The sequence below is a fragment of the Bombina bombina genome, chromosome 4, assembly GCF_027579735.1.
Source record: "Bombina bombina isolate aBomBom1 chromosome 4, aBomBom1.pri, whole genome shotgun sequence".
NCBI lineage: Eukaryota > Metazoa > Chordata > Amphibia > Anura > Bombinatoridae > Bombina > Bombina bombina.
In genome coordinates this window covers 571,140,697-571,155,627 of record NC_069502.1, presented here as the reverse complement: position 1 = coordinate 571,155,627, position 14,931 = coordinate 571,140,697, and the positions used below count along the sequence as shown (strand labels likewise).

Genomic DNA, 14,931 nt, shown 5'->3' with positions numbered 1-14,931 from the left:
TACTTTAGCCAAGCGTACCACTATCCCGGTGGAGGATAGCTGTGCTTTCTCAGATCCAATGGATAAAAAAATTAGAGGGTTACCTTAAGAAAATGTTTGTTCAACAAGGTTTTATATTGCAGCCTCTTGCATGCATTGCGCCTGTCACGGCTGCAGCGGCATTCTGGTTTGAGTCTCTGGAAGAGGCGATTCGCACAGCACCATTGGATGAGACTTTGAGCAAAGTTAGAACGCTTAAACTGGCTAATGCGTTTGTTTCGGATGCCGTAGTGCATTTAACCAAACTTACGGCTAAAAATTCAGGATTCGCCATACAGGCGCGCAGGGCGCTATGGCTTAAATCCTGGTCAGCAGATGTAACTTCTAAGTCTAAACTACTTAACATTCCTTTCAAAGGGCAGACCTTATTCGGGCCCGGCTTGAAGGAAATTATTGCTGACATTACGGGAGGTAAGGGCCACACCCTCCTCAGGACAGGGCCAAATCAAAGGCCAAACAGTCTCATTTTTTTTGCCTTTCGTAACTTCAAGGCAGGAGCAGCATCCACTTCCTCCGCTCCAAAACAGGAAGGAACTACTGCTCGTTACAGACAGGGTTGGAAAGGCAACCAGTCATGGAACAAGGGCAAGCAGGCCAGAAAGCCTACTTCCGCCCCTAAGACAGCATGAAGACAGGGCCCCCTCTCCGGAGACGGATCTAGTGGGGGGCAGACTTTCTCTATTCGCCCAGGCCTGGGCAAGAGATGTACAGGATCCCTGGACGTTGGAGATTATATCTCAGGGATACCTTCTGGATTTCAAAACTTCTCCTCCCCAAGGGAGGTTTCATCTGTCAAGGTTATCAACAAACCTAGTAAAGAAAGAGGCATTTCTACAATGTGTACAAGACCTCTTAGTGATGGGAGTGATCCACCCAGTTCCGTGAACGGAACGAGGACAAGGGTTTTACTCAAATCTATTTGTGGTTCCCAAAAAAGAGGGAACCTTCAGACCAATCTTAGACTTAAAAATCTTAAACAAATTCCTAAGGGTTCCATCGTTCAAGATGGAAACCATTCGGACCATCCTGCCCATGATCCAAGAGGGTCAATATATGACCACAGTGGACTTAAAGGATGCCTACCGTCACATACCGATTCACAAAGATCATTATCGGTACCTAAGATTTGCTTTTCTAGACAGGCATTACCAGTTTGTAGCTCTTCCCTTAGGGTTACCTACGGCCACGAGAATTTTTACAAAGGTTCTGGGCTCACTTCTGGCGGTACTAAGACCACGAGGCATAGCGGTGGCTCCGTACCTAGACGACATTCTGATTCAAGCGTCAAGTTTTCAAAATGCAAAGTCTCATACAGAGATAGTTCTAGCATTTCTGAGGTCGCATGGGTGGAAAGTGAACGTGGAAAAGAGTTCTCTGTTACCTCTCACAAGGGTTCCTTTTCTAGGGACTCTTATAGATTCTGTAGAGATGAAGATTTACCTGACGGAGTCCAGGTTATCAAAGATTCTCAATGCTTGCCGTGCCCTTCACTCCATTCCAAGCCCATCAGTAGCTCAGTGTATGGAAGTAATCTGCTTGATGGTCGCGGCAATGGACATAGTGCCATTTGCGCGCCTGCATCTCAGACCGCTGCAACTATGCATGCTAAGTCAGTGGAACGGGGATTACTCAGATCTGTCCCCTTTGCTAAATCTGGACCAGGAGACCAGAGATTCTCTTCTCTGGTGGTTGTCACGGGTTCATCTATCCGAAGGAATGACCTTTCGCAGACCAGATTGGACGATTGTAACAACAGATGCCAGCCTTCTAGGCTGGGGAGCAGTCTGGAACTCCCTGAAGGCTCAGGGATCGTGGACTCAGGAGGAGAAACTCCTACTAATCAACATTCTAGAATTAAGAGCAATATTCAATGCTCTTCTAGCTTGGCCTCAGTTAGCAACACTGAGGTTTCATCAGGTTTCAGTCGGACAACATCACGACTGTGGCTTACATCAATCATCAAGGGGGAACCAGGAGTTCCCTAGCGATGTTGGAAGTCTCGAAGATAATTCGCTGGGCAGAGTCACACTCTTGCCACCTGTCAGCGATCTACATCCCAGGTGTGGAGAACTGGGAAGCGGATTTTCTAAGTCGCCAGACTTTTCATCCGGGGGAGTGGGAACTACACCCGGAGGTATTTGCTCAACTGATTTGTCGTTGGGGCAAACCGGATCTGGATCTTATGGCATCTCGCCAGAACGCCAAGCATCCTCGTTACGGATCCAGGTCCAGGGACCCGGGAGCGGTGCTGGTAGATGCACTTGCAGCGCCTTGGGTTTTCAACATAGCTTATGTGTTTCCACCTTTTCCGTTGCTACCTCGACTGATTGCCAGGATCAAACAGGAGAGAGCATCAGTGATTCTGATAGCGCCTGCGTGGCCAAGCAGGACCTGGTATGCAGACCTAGTGGACATGTCGTTCTGTCCACCATGGTCTCTACCTCTGAGGCAGGACCTTCTAATTCAGGGTCCTTTCAACCATCCAAACCTAATTTCTCTGAGGCTGACTGCTTGGAGATTGAACGCTTGATTCTATCAAAGCGTGGGTTTTCGGATTCGGTTATTGATACATTGATACAGGCTCGGAAACCTGTTACCAGAAAAATTTACCATAAGATATGGCGTAAATATTTATATTGGTGTGAATCCAAGAGTTACTCATGGAGTAAGGTTAGGATTCCTAGGATATTGGCTTTTCTACAAGAGGGTTTAGAAAAGGGCTTATCCGCTAGTTCACTAAAGGGACAGATCTCTGCTCTGTCTATTCTTTTACACAAGCGTCTGGCAGGGAATCCAGACGTCCAGGCTTTTTGTCAGGCTTTGGCTAGGATTAAGCCTGTGTTTAAGGCTGTTGCTCCTCCGTGGAGCTTAAACTTGGTTCTTAAAGTTCTTCAGGGTGTTCCGTTTGAACCCCTTCATTCCATTGATATTAAGCTTTTATCTTGGAAAGTTCTGTTTTTGATGGCTATTTCCTCGGCTCGAAGAGTCTCGGAGTTATCTGCCTTACTTTGTGATTCTCCTTATCTGATCTTTCATTCAGACAAGGTAGTCCTGCGTACTAAACCTGGATTTTTGCCTAAGGTTGTTTCTAACAGGAATATCAATCAAGAGATTGTTGTTCCATCATTGTGTCCTAATCCTTCTTCAAAGAAGGAACGTCTTGTGCATAATCTAGACGTGGTCCGTGCCCTGAAGTTCTACTTACAGGCAACTAAAGATTTTCGACAAACTTCTTCCCTGTTTGTCGTTTACTCTGGACAGAGGAGAGGTCAAAAGGCTTCGGCTACCTCTCTCTCTTTTTGGCTTCGTAGCATAATACGTTTAGCCTATGAGACTGCTGGACAGCAGCCTCCTTAAAGAATTACAGCTCATTCCACTAGAGCTGTGGCTTCCACTTGGGCCTTTAAAAATGAGGCCTCTGTTGAACAGATTTGCAAGGCTGCAACTTGGTCTTCACTTCATACTTTTTCCAAATTTTACAAATTTGACACTTTTGCTTCTTTGGAGGCTGTTTTTGGGAGAAAGGTTCTACAGGCAGTGGTTCCTTCTGTTTAATGTTCCTGCCTTGTCCCTCCCTTCATCTGTGTACTTTAGCTTTGGTATTGGTATCCCATAAGTAATGGATGACCCGTGGACTGAACACACTTAACAAGAGAAAACATAATTTATGCTTACCTGATAAATTTATTTCTCTTGTAGTGTGTTCAGTCCACGGCCCGCCCTGTCCTTTTGAGGCAGGTTCTAAATTTTAAATTATAACTCCAGTCACCACTGCACCCTATAGTTTCTCCTTTCTCTTCTTGTTTCGGTCGAAATGACTGGATATGACATGTGAGGGGAGGAGCTATATAGCAGCTCTGCTTGGGTGATCCTCTTGCAACTTCCTGTTGGGAAGGAGAATATATCCCATAAGTAATGGATGACCCGTGGACTGAACACACTACAAGAGAAATAAATTTATCAGGTAAGCATAAATTGTTTTTTTTTTTTTTTTTTAAACTTTCAGTCACCACTGCACCCTATAGTTTTTTTCTTCCTAGCCTTTGGTCGAATTACTGGGGGGTGGAGCTAACGGGGGAGCTATATAGGCAGCTCTGCTGTGGGTGCTCTCTCTGCCACTTCCTGTAGGGGAGGAGAATATCCCACAAGTAAGGATGAATCCGTGGACTCGGTACATCACAAGAGAAATAAATTTATCAGGTAAGCATAAATTATGTTTTTTCCCTCTGTGATTACCTTGTATAGACTGTCCCCTTATTTCAGTTCTTTTGACAGACTTGCATTTTAGCCAATCAGTGCCCTCTCATAAGTAACTCCATGGGCGTTAGTTCCTGTGGGCCCTATAGATAACATTGTACTAACGCCCTCTAGCTGTTAAAAACTGTTAAATGCATTGACACAAAAGGTGGGCTTCAAGGGCTTAAAATAAGCATATGAGCCTACCTAGGTTTAGCTTTCAACTAAGAATACCACGATAACAAAGCAAATTTGTTGATTAAAGTGAATTGGAAAGTTGTTTAAAATTGCATGCCCTATCTGAAGCATGCAAGTTTAAATTTGACTTCAGTTTCCCTTTTACAGGGACATGAAACCCAAAATTATTTCATGATTAAGATAGAGCATGCAATTTTAATCAACTTTACAATTTACTTCTATTATCTATTTCGTTTCATTCTCTTGGTATAATTTAAGAAGCAGCAATTTACCGTACTTCTAGGCGCTAGATGAACACAATCCTTAAACCAATAACAAGTGGCATATATGTGCAGCCACCAATACCTCCTGAGCCTACATAGGTATGCTTTTCAGCAACGGATACAATGAGAACGAAGCAAATTAGATAGTAGAAGTAAATTGGAAAGCTCTTTAAAGTTGTATGCTGTATCTGAATCTTGAAAGATTAATTTGGAAAATGATACAAAATGTGTATTGGAAATTATTTTTTACTAAGTTTAATTAAACATTTTATAATACATACTATTTAATATCCTTTTAAGTACATCCTATTTATTAGTTGGTTTGTCACAAAATCTGGTCAGATTTATGTCCGTGGTATTACAAACAGTGCTTTACTTTTATAATTGTATTAGTGGTCCTAGCAGACATAACTGTTTAGCTTTTGGTAGATGAACACAACAGATATTGCACAGCACTCACAGCCCAATATTCTGGTGCACGCTGCAAGGACTCTGCACAAGCCCCTCAATCCATTCAGCAAATGCACATAAAAGCAGCAGCACCTTAATTATGCATCAAAGGTATCTTTTATTTGTGAGACATCACAGCTTATAGTAACGACGTTTCGGTCAGTCAATGACCTTAATCATGTTATAGATTTCTCCCTCTCTGTTCACAATTTATACCCTTACCAAAGGGGAGGAGTCTAATGACCTGTTTAGATGTATCAACAATTTTCATCTATATACATAATTCACACACACCCTCTAGTGGCCAAAACAGATAGAAATCTTCTTAACCCATTAGGACCTGAAAAACATACATCTTTGATTAAAAACACATTTAGAATAGTAAAAGCTATTTTCAAAATCATCATCATAACACATCTGTTTTAACATTAATAATCAAATATATCATGCCGCCACATTGGTACTTAGTTAATATCAATATATAGATATGTTTATTTTACAGAGTGACAATCCAATCAATCCCTTTATTCATTCCTATTGGAACCATAGACCCCCCCCCCCCCCCGTCTAGGTCTCCTAACATGCTCAATGATCTGGAATCTGAGCTGAGAGATTGAGTGACCTGCCTGCAAAAAATGATTAAATACAGGGCCATCCATGTTTTTCCTACAAATGTTAGATTTATGTTCATTCGATCTCTGGCTCTACGTGTTGACTCCCCAATATAGATTTTTGAACAGGGACACTTAATTAAATATATAATATAATATAATCAGTGTTACATGTATAAAAGCCAGAGATCTTACATTTTCTCCCAGTTCTTGGGTGAACAAAAACATCTCCCTTAATCATGTTGTTGCAGTTACAACACCCCAAACAGGGATAACTACCCAGTAGTGGAGTTGAAATAAATGTTTGTCTAAACCCCTTTTCAGGGCCAATATCAGCTTTGACCAACGTATCTCTCACGTTCTTACTCCTTCTATATGCTGGCATAGGATGTTCCTGAAATTCTTTGACATGTGCATTAAGATCCCTAATCACAGGCCAATGTTTCTTAATTATTCAATTGATTCTTTTACTATGGGAATTGTACTCTGTAACAAACATCAGTCTGTTTTGTTTTTCGCTCTCTCTTTTATTTTGGTTCCCCTAAGGATAGATTCCCTAGGGGTCATCTCAACCTCTGATTTGTTGTTCAATAAGAGGCTTAGGAAAACCCCTCTCAAGAAAACAGTCCCCCATTTCTCTTAGTCTAGTCCTCACTTTTGCTTCATCTGAAACAATTGTCTTAACACGTAAGAGCTGACTTCTAGGTAAACTTTTGATAAGTGAGGGAGGATGTGCACTGTCATACCTTAGTAAACTATTCCTATCACTTGCTTTTCTATAAAAGTCTGTCTTCAAGCCTCTGCCATCCTTAATAACAGAGGTGTCCAAAAGGCCACAGATTCCTCACTATAAGTTAATTTGAATTTAATATGACGTGTAGAAATGTTCAGATCGGCCACAAACTCAGTCAGGGAGTCAATGTCGCCCCCCCATATGCCAAACACATCATCAATGTATCTAAACCAACATAATCCATACTTTTGGAACATGCTATTGGCATAAACAAATCTTTCCTCATAGACATTCATATAGATGTTGGCATATGTGGGGGCGACATTTGACCCCATGGCAGTCCCTTGACATTGAATATAAAACTGGTCCTGAAAAAGGAAATAGTTACAATAAAGGATCAACTGTAGCAATTCAATAACAAATTCACATTCAGTATCTGATAATATACCACTAGAGGTTATAGCCTGTATTGTAGCATCCAAGCCACTATTATGTGTGATTGATGTATAAAGGCTATTCACGTCTAGTGTATATAGAATAAATTTGTCACTCTGTAAAGCAATTTCGTTATGCTTATTCAAAAAGTCCCCAGTATCTTTGATATAAGACAATGATGCAATAACCAAAGGCCTCAATATCTTATCTAGGTATATTGACAGATTAGTAAGGATAGAGTTAGTACTTGCCACGATTGGACGACCTGGTGGCCTCTCATAGCTCTTGTGTATGTTTGGCAATGTGTAAAAAAACGGTATAGAAAAGGTACTTTGAATCAGAAAGTTTTGTTCTTTTTCTGAAATGAACCCATTACACATTGCCTTAAATACACATTTTTCGAGCTCCTTTTTAACCTCAAAAGAGGGATCCCTTTCTAGTGGCAAATACACATCTCTATCCTGAAGCTGAGTTCTAATTTCATGTATATAGTAGTTTCTGTCTCGTATCACTGTAGCTCCGCCTTTATCGGCCGGCTTACATATAATTTGCTTATTAGTTCTTAAATCCACTAAAGCTGTGTGTTCAGATACAGTAAAATTCTGCCCAGATGTTAGTATTTCTCCTCTATTCCTATAGGGTATCCTTTTACCCCGTCCTACCATACTGCTCTGTTTTAACAGATCTACATCTCTAAGGACCAATTGCATGAAAGTATCCATACTAGTGTTGTTAACAATAGGTGTAAAACTACTCTTATTTCTCAAGTTTAAATTACTAAGTGATAACATCCTATTATCTGTGTAAACATTAACAAAATTCCCAACCTCTGCATTAGTGCCAAAAAACATTTTCAATTTCACAGTCCGGAAGAATGAATATAAGTCCCTCTGCAGGTTGAAAAAATTACATTTAGATTTTGTACAAAACGATAGTCCTTTATCAATAACAATTCCCTCAGTCTCAGTTAAGATGTGTTAAGGGATATTTACCCCTAAACCCGCTTTGTCTTGTTGCGGGTAACTCTGTGTGTGCTGCTCCTTCTGTTCCGGTTTAGTGTCGCTTGCGACGATGTTTCCTTCCGCCTCTGTGCTTGCTGCTGAGTCCCCCGACGAGTCACTGGTTGATGACTTAGAATTCACACGCAGATCACGTGTATGGTGTTGCCTTCTCCAATTGGATCCGCCATGTCGTCTGCTGTCGTCATCCTGAGCGCCCCTCGACCACCGGTATAAGGTCCCACTCCGATAGTCCTCCTCATCCCTGAGGAATTTCTGTCGCTTACGGGCCTCAATGATCTTTTGAAGTTCGCCAATGTTGGCATTTATCGAAGCCAACATTTTGGCCATCTCCGCTGACAGCATCGACTTAAAGGCTCCCTCTAGACGTGTGATCTCATCACTCTGCTTCTCCAAGTCATACTGCAGGTACTCAACCGTTAAAACCAGGAGGTCCAGGGAACATTTGTTTAGTATCTAGGTACATTTCTCAGTGTATTCTTTGTTCTCTTGCATCAAGGTAGGCCTAACATTCATACGGAGGCCCCTTGGTATACGCTGGACCCTATGGTATTCAGCTAGGGTCGTGGCGTGGAGTTCATAAGCCAGGTGTTTTTTCTTAAGTTTTTCATACTCTTTAGTAGAATCATTAGTAGGTGTGGTGATACTGGCGGCCTCCAAGTCGCTATATGTAAATGTCTGAAGGTCAGTCTCAACTTGTGTTTTTTCCATTTTGTATATAGGCTTAAGGAGTGCACGTAGCCAAGTGCAGTACAGATAGATGAACACAACAGATATGGCACAGCACTCACAGCCCAATATTCTGGTGCACACTGCAAGGACTCTGCACAAGTCCCTCAATCCATTCAGCAAATGCAAATAAAAGCAGCAGCACCTTAATTATGCATCAAAGGTATCTTTTATTTGTGAGACATCACAGCTTATAGTAACAACGTTTCGGTCAGTCAATGACCTTAATCATGTTATACATTTCTCCCTTTCTGTTCACAATTTATACCCTTACCAAAGGGGTGGGGTCTAATTACCTGTTCAGGTGTATCAACAATTTCTATCTGTTTTGGCCACTAGAGGGTGTGTGTGAATTATGTATATAGATGAAATTTGTTGATACATCTGAACAGGTAATTAGACCCCTCCCCTTTGGTAAGGGTATAAATTGTGAACAGAAAGGGAGAAATGTATAACATGATTAAGGTCATTGACTGACCGAAACGTTGTTACTATAAGCTGTGATGTCTCAAAAATAAAAGATACCTTTGATGCATAATTAAGGTGCTGCTGCTTTTATTTGCATTTGCTGAATGGATTGAGGGGCTTGTGCAGAGTCCTTGCAGCGTGCACCAGAATATTGGGCTGTGAGTGCTGTGCCATATTTGTTGTGTTCATCTATCTGTACTGCACTTGGCTACGTGCACTCCTTAAGCCTATATACAAAATGGAAAAAAACACAAGTTGAGACTGACCTTCAGACATTTACATATAGCGACCTGGAGGCCGCCAGAATCACCACACTGGTACGTGGTTCAAGAAATTTTCTCCAGACACCACCTACTGATGTTCCTACTTAAAAGGGGCTTCTGTATGAATGTTAGGGTTAGCTTGATGCGAGAGAACAAAGAATACACTGCTAAATTACCTATATTCTAAACAAATGTTCCCTGGACCTCCTGGTTTTAACGGTTGAGTACCTGCAGTATGACTTGGAGAAGCAGAGTGATGAGATCACACGTCTAGAGGGAGCCTTGAAGTCGATGCTGTCAGCGGAGGAGATGGCCAAAATGTTGGCTTCGATAAATGCCAACATTGGCGAACTTCAAAAGGTCATTGAGGGCCGTAAGCAACAGAAATTCCTCAGGGATGAGGAGGACTATCGGAGTGGGACCGTATACCAGTGGTCGAGGGGCGCTCAGGATGACGACAGCAGACGACATGGCGGATCCAATTGGAGAAGGCAACACCGTACACGTGATCGGCGTGTGAATTCTAAGTCATTAACTGGTGATTCGCCGGGGGTCTCGGGAGCAAGCACAGAGGCGGAAGGAAACATCGTCGCAAGTGCCACTGTGCCGGAACAGAGGGAGCAGAGCACACAGAGAGTTACCCGCAACAAGACAAAGCGGGTTTAGGGGTAAATATCTCTAAACACATCTTAACTGAGACTGAGGGAATTGTTATTGATAAAGGACTATTGTTTTATCCCCAATCTAAATGTAATTTTTTCAACCTGCAGAGGGACTTATATTCATTCTTCCGGACTGTGAAATTGAAAATGTTTTTTGGTACTAATGCAGAGGTTGGGAATTTTGTTAATGTTTCCACAGATAATAGGATGTTGTCACTTAGTAGTTTAAACTTGAGAAATAAGAGTAGTTTTACACCTATTGTTAACAACACTAGTATGGATACTTTAATGCAATTGGTCCTTAGAGATGTAGATCTGTTAAAACAGAGCAGTATGGTAGGACGGGGTAAAAGTATACCCTATAGGAAAAGAGGAGAAAAACTAACATCTGGGAAGAATTTTACTGTATCTGAACACAAAGCTTTAGTGGATTTAAAGGGACATGAAACCCTCATTTTTTCTTTCGTGATTTAGAAAGAGCATGTCATTTTTAAACAACTTTCTAATTTACTTCTATTATCTCATTTGCTTCATTCTCTTGATATCACTTGCTGAAAAGCATATCTAGATATGCTCAGTAGCTGCTGATTGGTTGCTGCACATAGAGGCCTTGTGTGATTGGCTCACACATGTGCATTGCTATTTCTTCAACAAAGGATATCTAAAGAATTGAGCAAATTAGATAATAGAAGTAAATTGGAAAGTTTTTTAAAATTACATGCCCTAAATCATGAAAGTTTAATTTTGACTAGACTGCCCCTTTAAGAACTAATAAGCAAATTATATGTAAGCAGGCCGATAAAGGCGGAGCTACAGTGATACGAGACAGAAACTACTATATACATGAAATTAGAACTCAGCTTCAGGATAGAGATGTGTATTTGCCACTAGAAAGGGATCCCTCTTTTGAGGTTAAAAAGGAGCTCGAAAAATGTGTATTTAAGGCAATGTGTAATGGGTTCATTTTAGAAAAAGAACAGAGCTTTCTGATTCAAAGTACTTTTTCTATACCGTTTTTTTTACACATTGCCAAAAATACACAAGAGCTATGAGAGGCCACCAGGTCGTCCAATCGTGGCAAGTACTAACTCTATCCTTACTAATATGTCAATATACCTAGATAAGATATTGAGGCCTTTGGTTATTGCATCATTGTCTTATATCAAAGATACTGGGGACTTTTTGAATAAGTTTAACTAAATTGCTTTACAGAGTGACACATTTATTCTATATACACTAGACGTGAATAGCCTTTATACATCAATCACACATAATAGTGGCTTGGATGCTACAATACAGGCTATAACCTCTAGTGGTATATTATCAGATACTGAATGTGAATTTGTTATTGAATTGCTACAGTTGATCCTTTATTGTAACTATTTCCTTTTTCAGGACCAGTTTTATATTCAATGTCAAGGGACTGCCATGGGGTCAAATGTCGCCCCCACATATGCCAACATCTATATGAATATCTATGAGGAAAGATTTGTTTATGCCACAATAGCATTCCAAAAGTATGGAATAAGATGGTTTAGATATATTGATGATGTGTTTGGCATATGGGGGGGGGGGCGACATTGACTCCCTGACTGAGTTTGTGGCCGATCTGAACATTTCTACACGTGGTATTAAATTCAAATTAACTTATAGTGAGGAATCTGTGGCCTTTTTGGACACCTCTGTTATTAAGGATGGCAGAGGCTTGAAGACAGACTTTTATAGAAAAGCAAGTGATAGGAATAGTTTACTAAGGTATGACAGTGCACATCCTCCCTCACTTATCAAAAGTTTACCTAGAAGTCAGCTCTTACGTGTTAAGACAATTGTTTCAGATGAAGCAAAAGTGAGGACTAGACTAAGAGAAATGGGGGACTGTTTTCTTGAGAGGGGTTTTCCTAAGCCTCTTATTGAACAACAAATCAGAGGTTGAGATGACCCCTAGGGAATCTATCCTTAGGGGAACCAAAATAAAAGAGAGAGCGAAAAACAAAACAGACTGATGTTTGTTACAGAGTACAATTCCCTTAGTAAAGAATCAATGGAATCATTAAGAAACATTGGCCTGTGATTAGGGATCTTAATGCACATATCAAAGAATTTTAGGAACATCCTATGCCAGCATATAGAAGGAGTAAGAACGTGAGAGATACGTCGGTCAAAGATAATATTGGCCTTGAAAAGGGGTTTAGACAAACATTTATTTCAACTCCACGACTGGGTAGTTATCCCTGTTTGGGGTGTTGTAACTGCAACAACATGATTAAGGGAGAGATGTTTTTGTTCACCCATTAACTGGGAGAAAATTTAAGATCTCTGGCTTTTATACGTGTAACACTGATTATATTATATATTTAATTAAGTGTCCCTGTAAAAAATTTATATTGGGGAGTCAACACGTAGAGCCAGAGATCGAATGAATCAACATAAATCTAACATTCGTAGGAAAGACATGGATGCCCCTGTATCTAATCATTTTTTGCAGGTCACTTAATTTCTCAGCTTAGATTCCAGATCATTGAGCATGTTAGGAGACCTAGACGGGGGGGGGGGGGGGGCGATAGATTAAAAATGTTTAAATCCAGGGAGACTTTCTGGATTTACACCCTACAGTCTATGGTTCCAGTAGGAATGAATAAAGAGATTGACTGGGTTGTCACTCTGTAAAATAAACATAACTATATACTGATGATATTAACTATGTACCAATGTGGTGGTATGATATATTTGATTATTAATGTTAAAACAGATGTGTTATGATGTTTTGAAAATAGCTTGTACTATTCTAAATGTGTTTTTAATCAAAGATGTATGTTTTTCAGGTCCTGATGGGTTAAGAAGATTTCTATCTGTTTTGGCCACTAGAGGGTGTGTGTGAATTATGTATATAGATGAAAATTGTTGATACACCTGAACAGGTAATTAGACCCCTTCCCTTTGGTAAGGGTATAAATTGTGAACAGAGAGGGTGAAATGTATAACATGATATTAAGGTCATTGACTGACCGAAACGTTGTTACTATAAGCTGTGATGTCTCACAAATAAAAGATACCTTTGATGCATAATTAAGGTGCTGCTGCTTTTATTTGCATTTGCTGAATAGCTTTTGGTAGAATCAGTTAAATCTGTTACTAATTGATGTAGTCATTTGGTAATATTTAGCTGTGATTTTAATACATGTACAATTTTTGCATGAATAAATGCCATTGAGAATTAAATTGCCTCTTGGCATGAGAACTCATAGTATTTACCCAAGTTTAACTGCTCAGCAGCTACAGATGTAAATAGTGCAATGCTATTATTACTACATTTTTGTGTTTAGCTTATGTTTTGTTAATATTTCAGTATTTCCCTGGAGCCGATGTGTCTTTACAGTATCCTCAGTACTCTGATGAGGGTCAGAGCAATTCTGCCACTAGTACAGGTACAGTTTATTTATCTATTGTCATCTTGTAACTTTCACCATAATAACATATTACTAGTTATTTGCCCTTTAGGATGTCTTTGATATAATTGTCCTTTTGAGATACATTTCGGATGATGCTTAAAGGGATACTAAACCCATTTTTCTCTTGTAAGATGTATAGAGTCCACGGATTCATCCTTACTTGTGGGATATTCTCCTTCCCAACAGGAAGTGGCAAAGAGAGCACCCACAGCAGAGCTGTCTATATAGCTCCCCCCTTAGCTCCACCCCCCAGTCATTCTCTTTGCCTACTCTAAGAAACTAGGAAGGGCAGAGCAAGTGTGGTGACAAAAATGTTAGTTTTTTATTTCTCAAGCAAAAGTTTGTTGTTTTAAATGGTGCCGGTGTTTACTATTTCCTCTTTGGCAGAAAAGGGATGAAGATTTCTGCAAGGAGGATTATGATCTTAGCATTTTGTAACTAAGATCCACTGCTGTTCTCACAAGGGCTGAAGAGTACAGGAAAACTTCAGTTGGGGGAACGGTTTGCATGCTAAGCTGCATATGAGGTATATTCAGTCTATTTTTTCTAGACAAACTGTGTTAATTCTAGAAAAGACTGACAATATCCCCATGAGGGAAGGGTAAGCTGTATTCAGACACTTGGATAGGAATTTCAGCTTATTTGAAAGGCTCATAAGTTACTGGTGACACTGTTAGGAAAAAACGTTTTTTGTTTGTTCAGTAAATGATGCAATTATAACGTTTTTTTTTAAGGGACTAAAGGTGTAATTTTGGCTGTTTTTAGGGTTTTTAACCCACATGGTTAATTAAGAGACACTCAGGTGTTTTTCTAATAGGCCTCAAAACATCGAGTGAGGTGGGAGGGGCCTATTTTCGCGCCTCAGTTGCGCATTTTCTTTTTCTTAGTCATCCATTTTCTTTTCCTTAGTCATCCAACTGCTTCTCCAATGGTTCCTGCTGTGTTTGAGGGCTGTAAAGGAGATTTTTTTCCCCACAAATCGTTCTGAATGGCAGGTAGGCGCCACAGCAGTGCTGTGGCAAGGTGCTGGAAGTCTTCCTCTTGTAAGGTGTATCCAGTCCATGGATTCATCCATTACTTGTGGGATATTCTCCTTCCCAATAGGAAGCTGCAAGAGGATCACCCACAGCAGAGCTGTCTATATAGCTCCTCCCCTAACTGCCACCTCCCAGTCATTCTCTTGCAGCTCTCGACAAGGGAAGTAGCTAGAGAGATGTGATGCATTAATGTAGTTTATCTTCAATCAAAAGTTTATTATTTTCAAATGGTACCGGAGTTGTACTATTTTAGCCTCAGGCAGAAAGTTGAAGAAGAGTCTGCCTGTGGTTTTTGATGATCTTAGCGGTTTGTAACTAAGATCCACTGCTGTTCTCACA

General features: G+C 40.5%; 1 protein-coding gene across 2 annotated transcripts in view; it reads left to right on the top strand.

Moving 5' to 3' along the window:
* The window catches only part of MAP3K7 (mitogen-activated protein kinase kinase kinase 7), a 467,450-nt gene that overhangs the window by 327,772 nt on the left and 124,747 nt on the right, over positions 1 to 14,931 (top strand). For both annotated transcript variants that reach the window (XM_053710552.1, XM_053710551.1), the window contains exon 9: positions 13,453 to 13,531. In XM_053710552.1, coding sequence (XP_053566527.1) covers positions 13,453 to 13,531 — 79 coding nt within the window. The remainder of the gene's footprint in view (positions 1 to 13,452; positions 13,532 to 14,931) is intronic.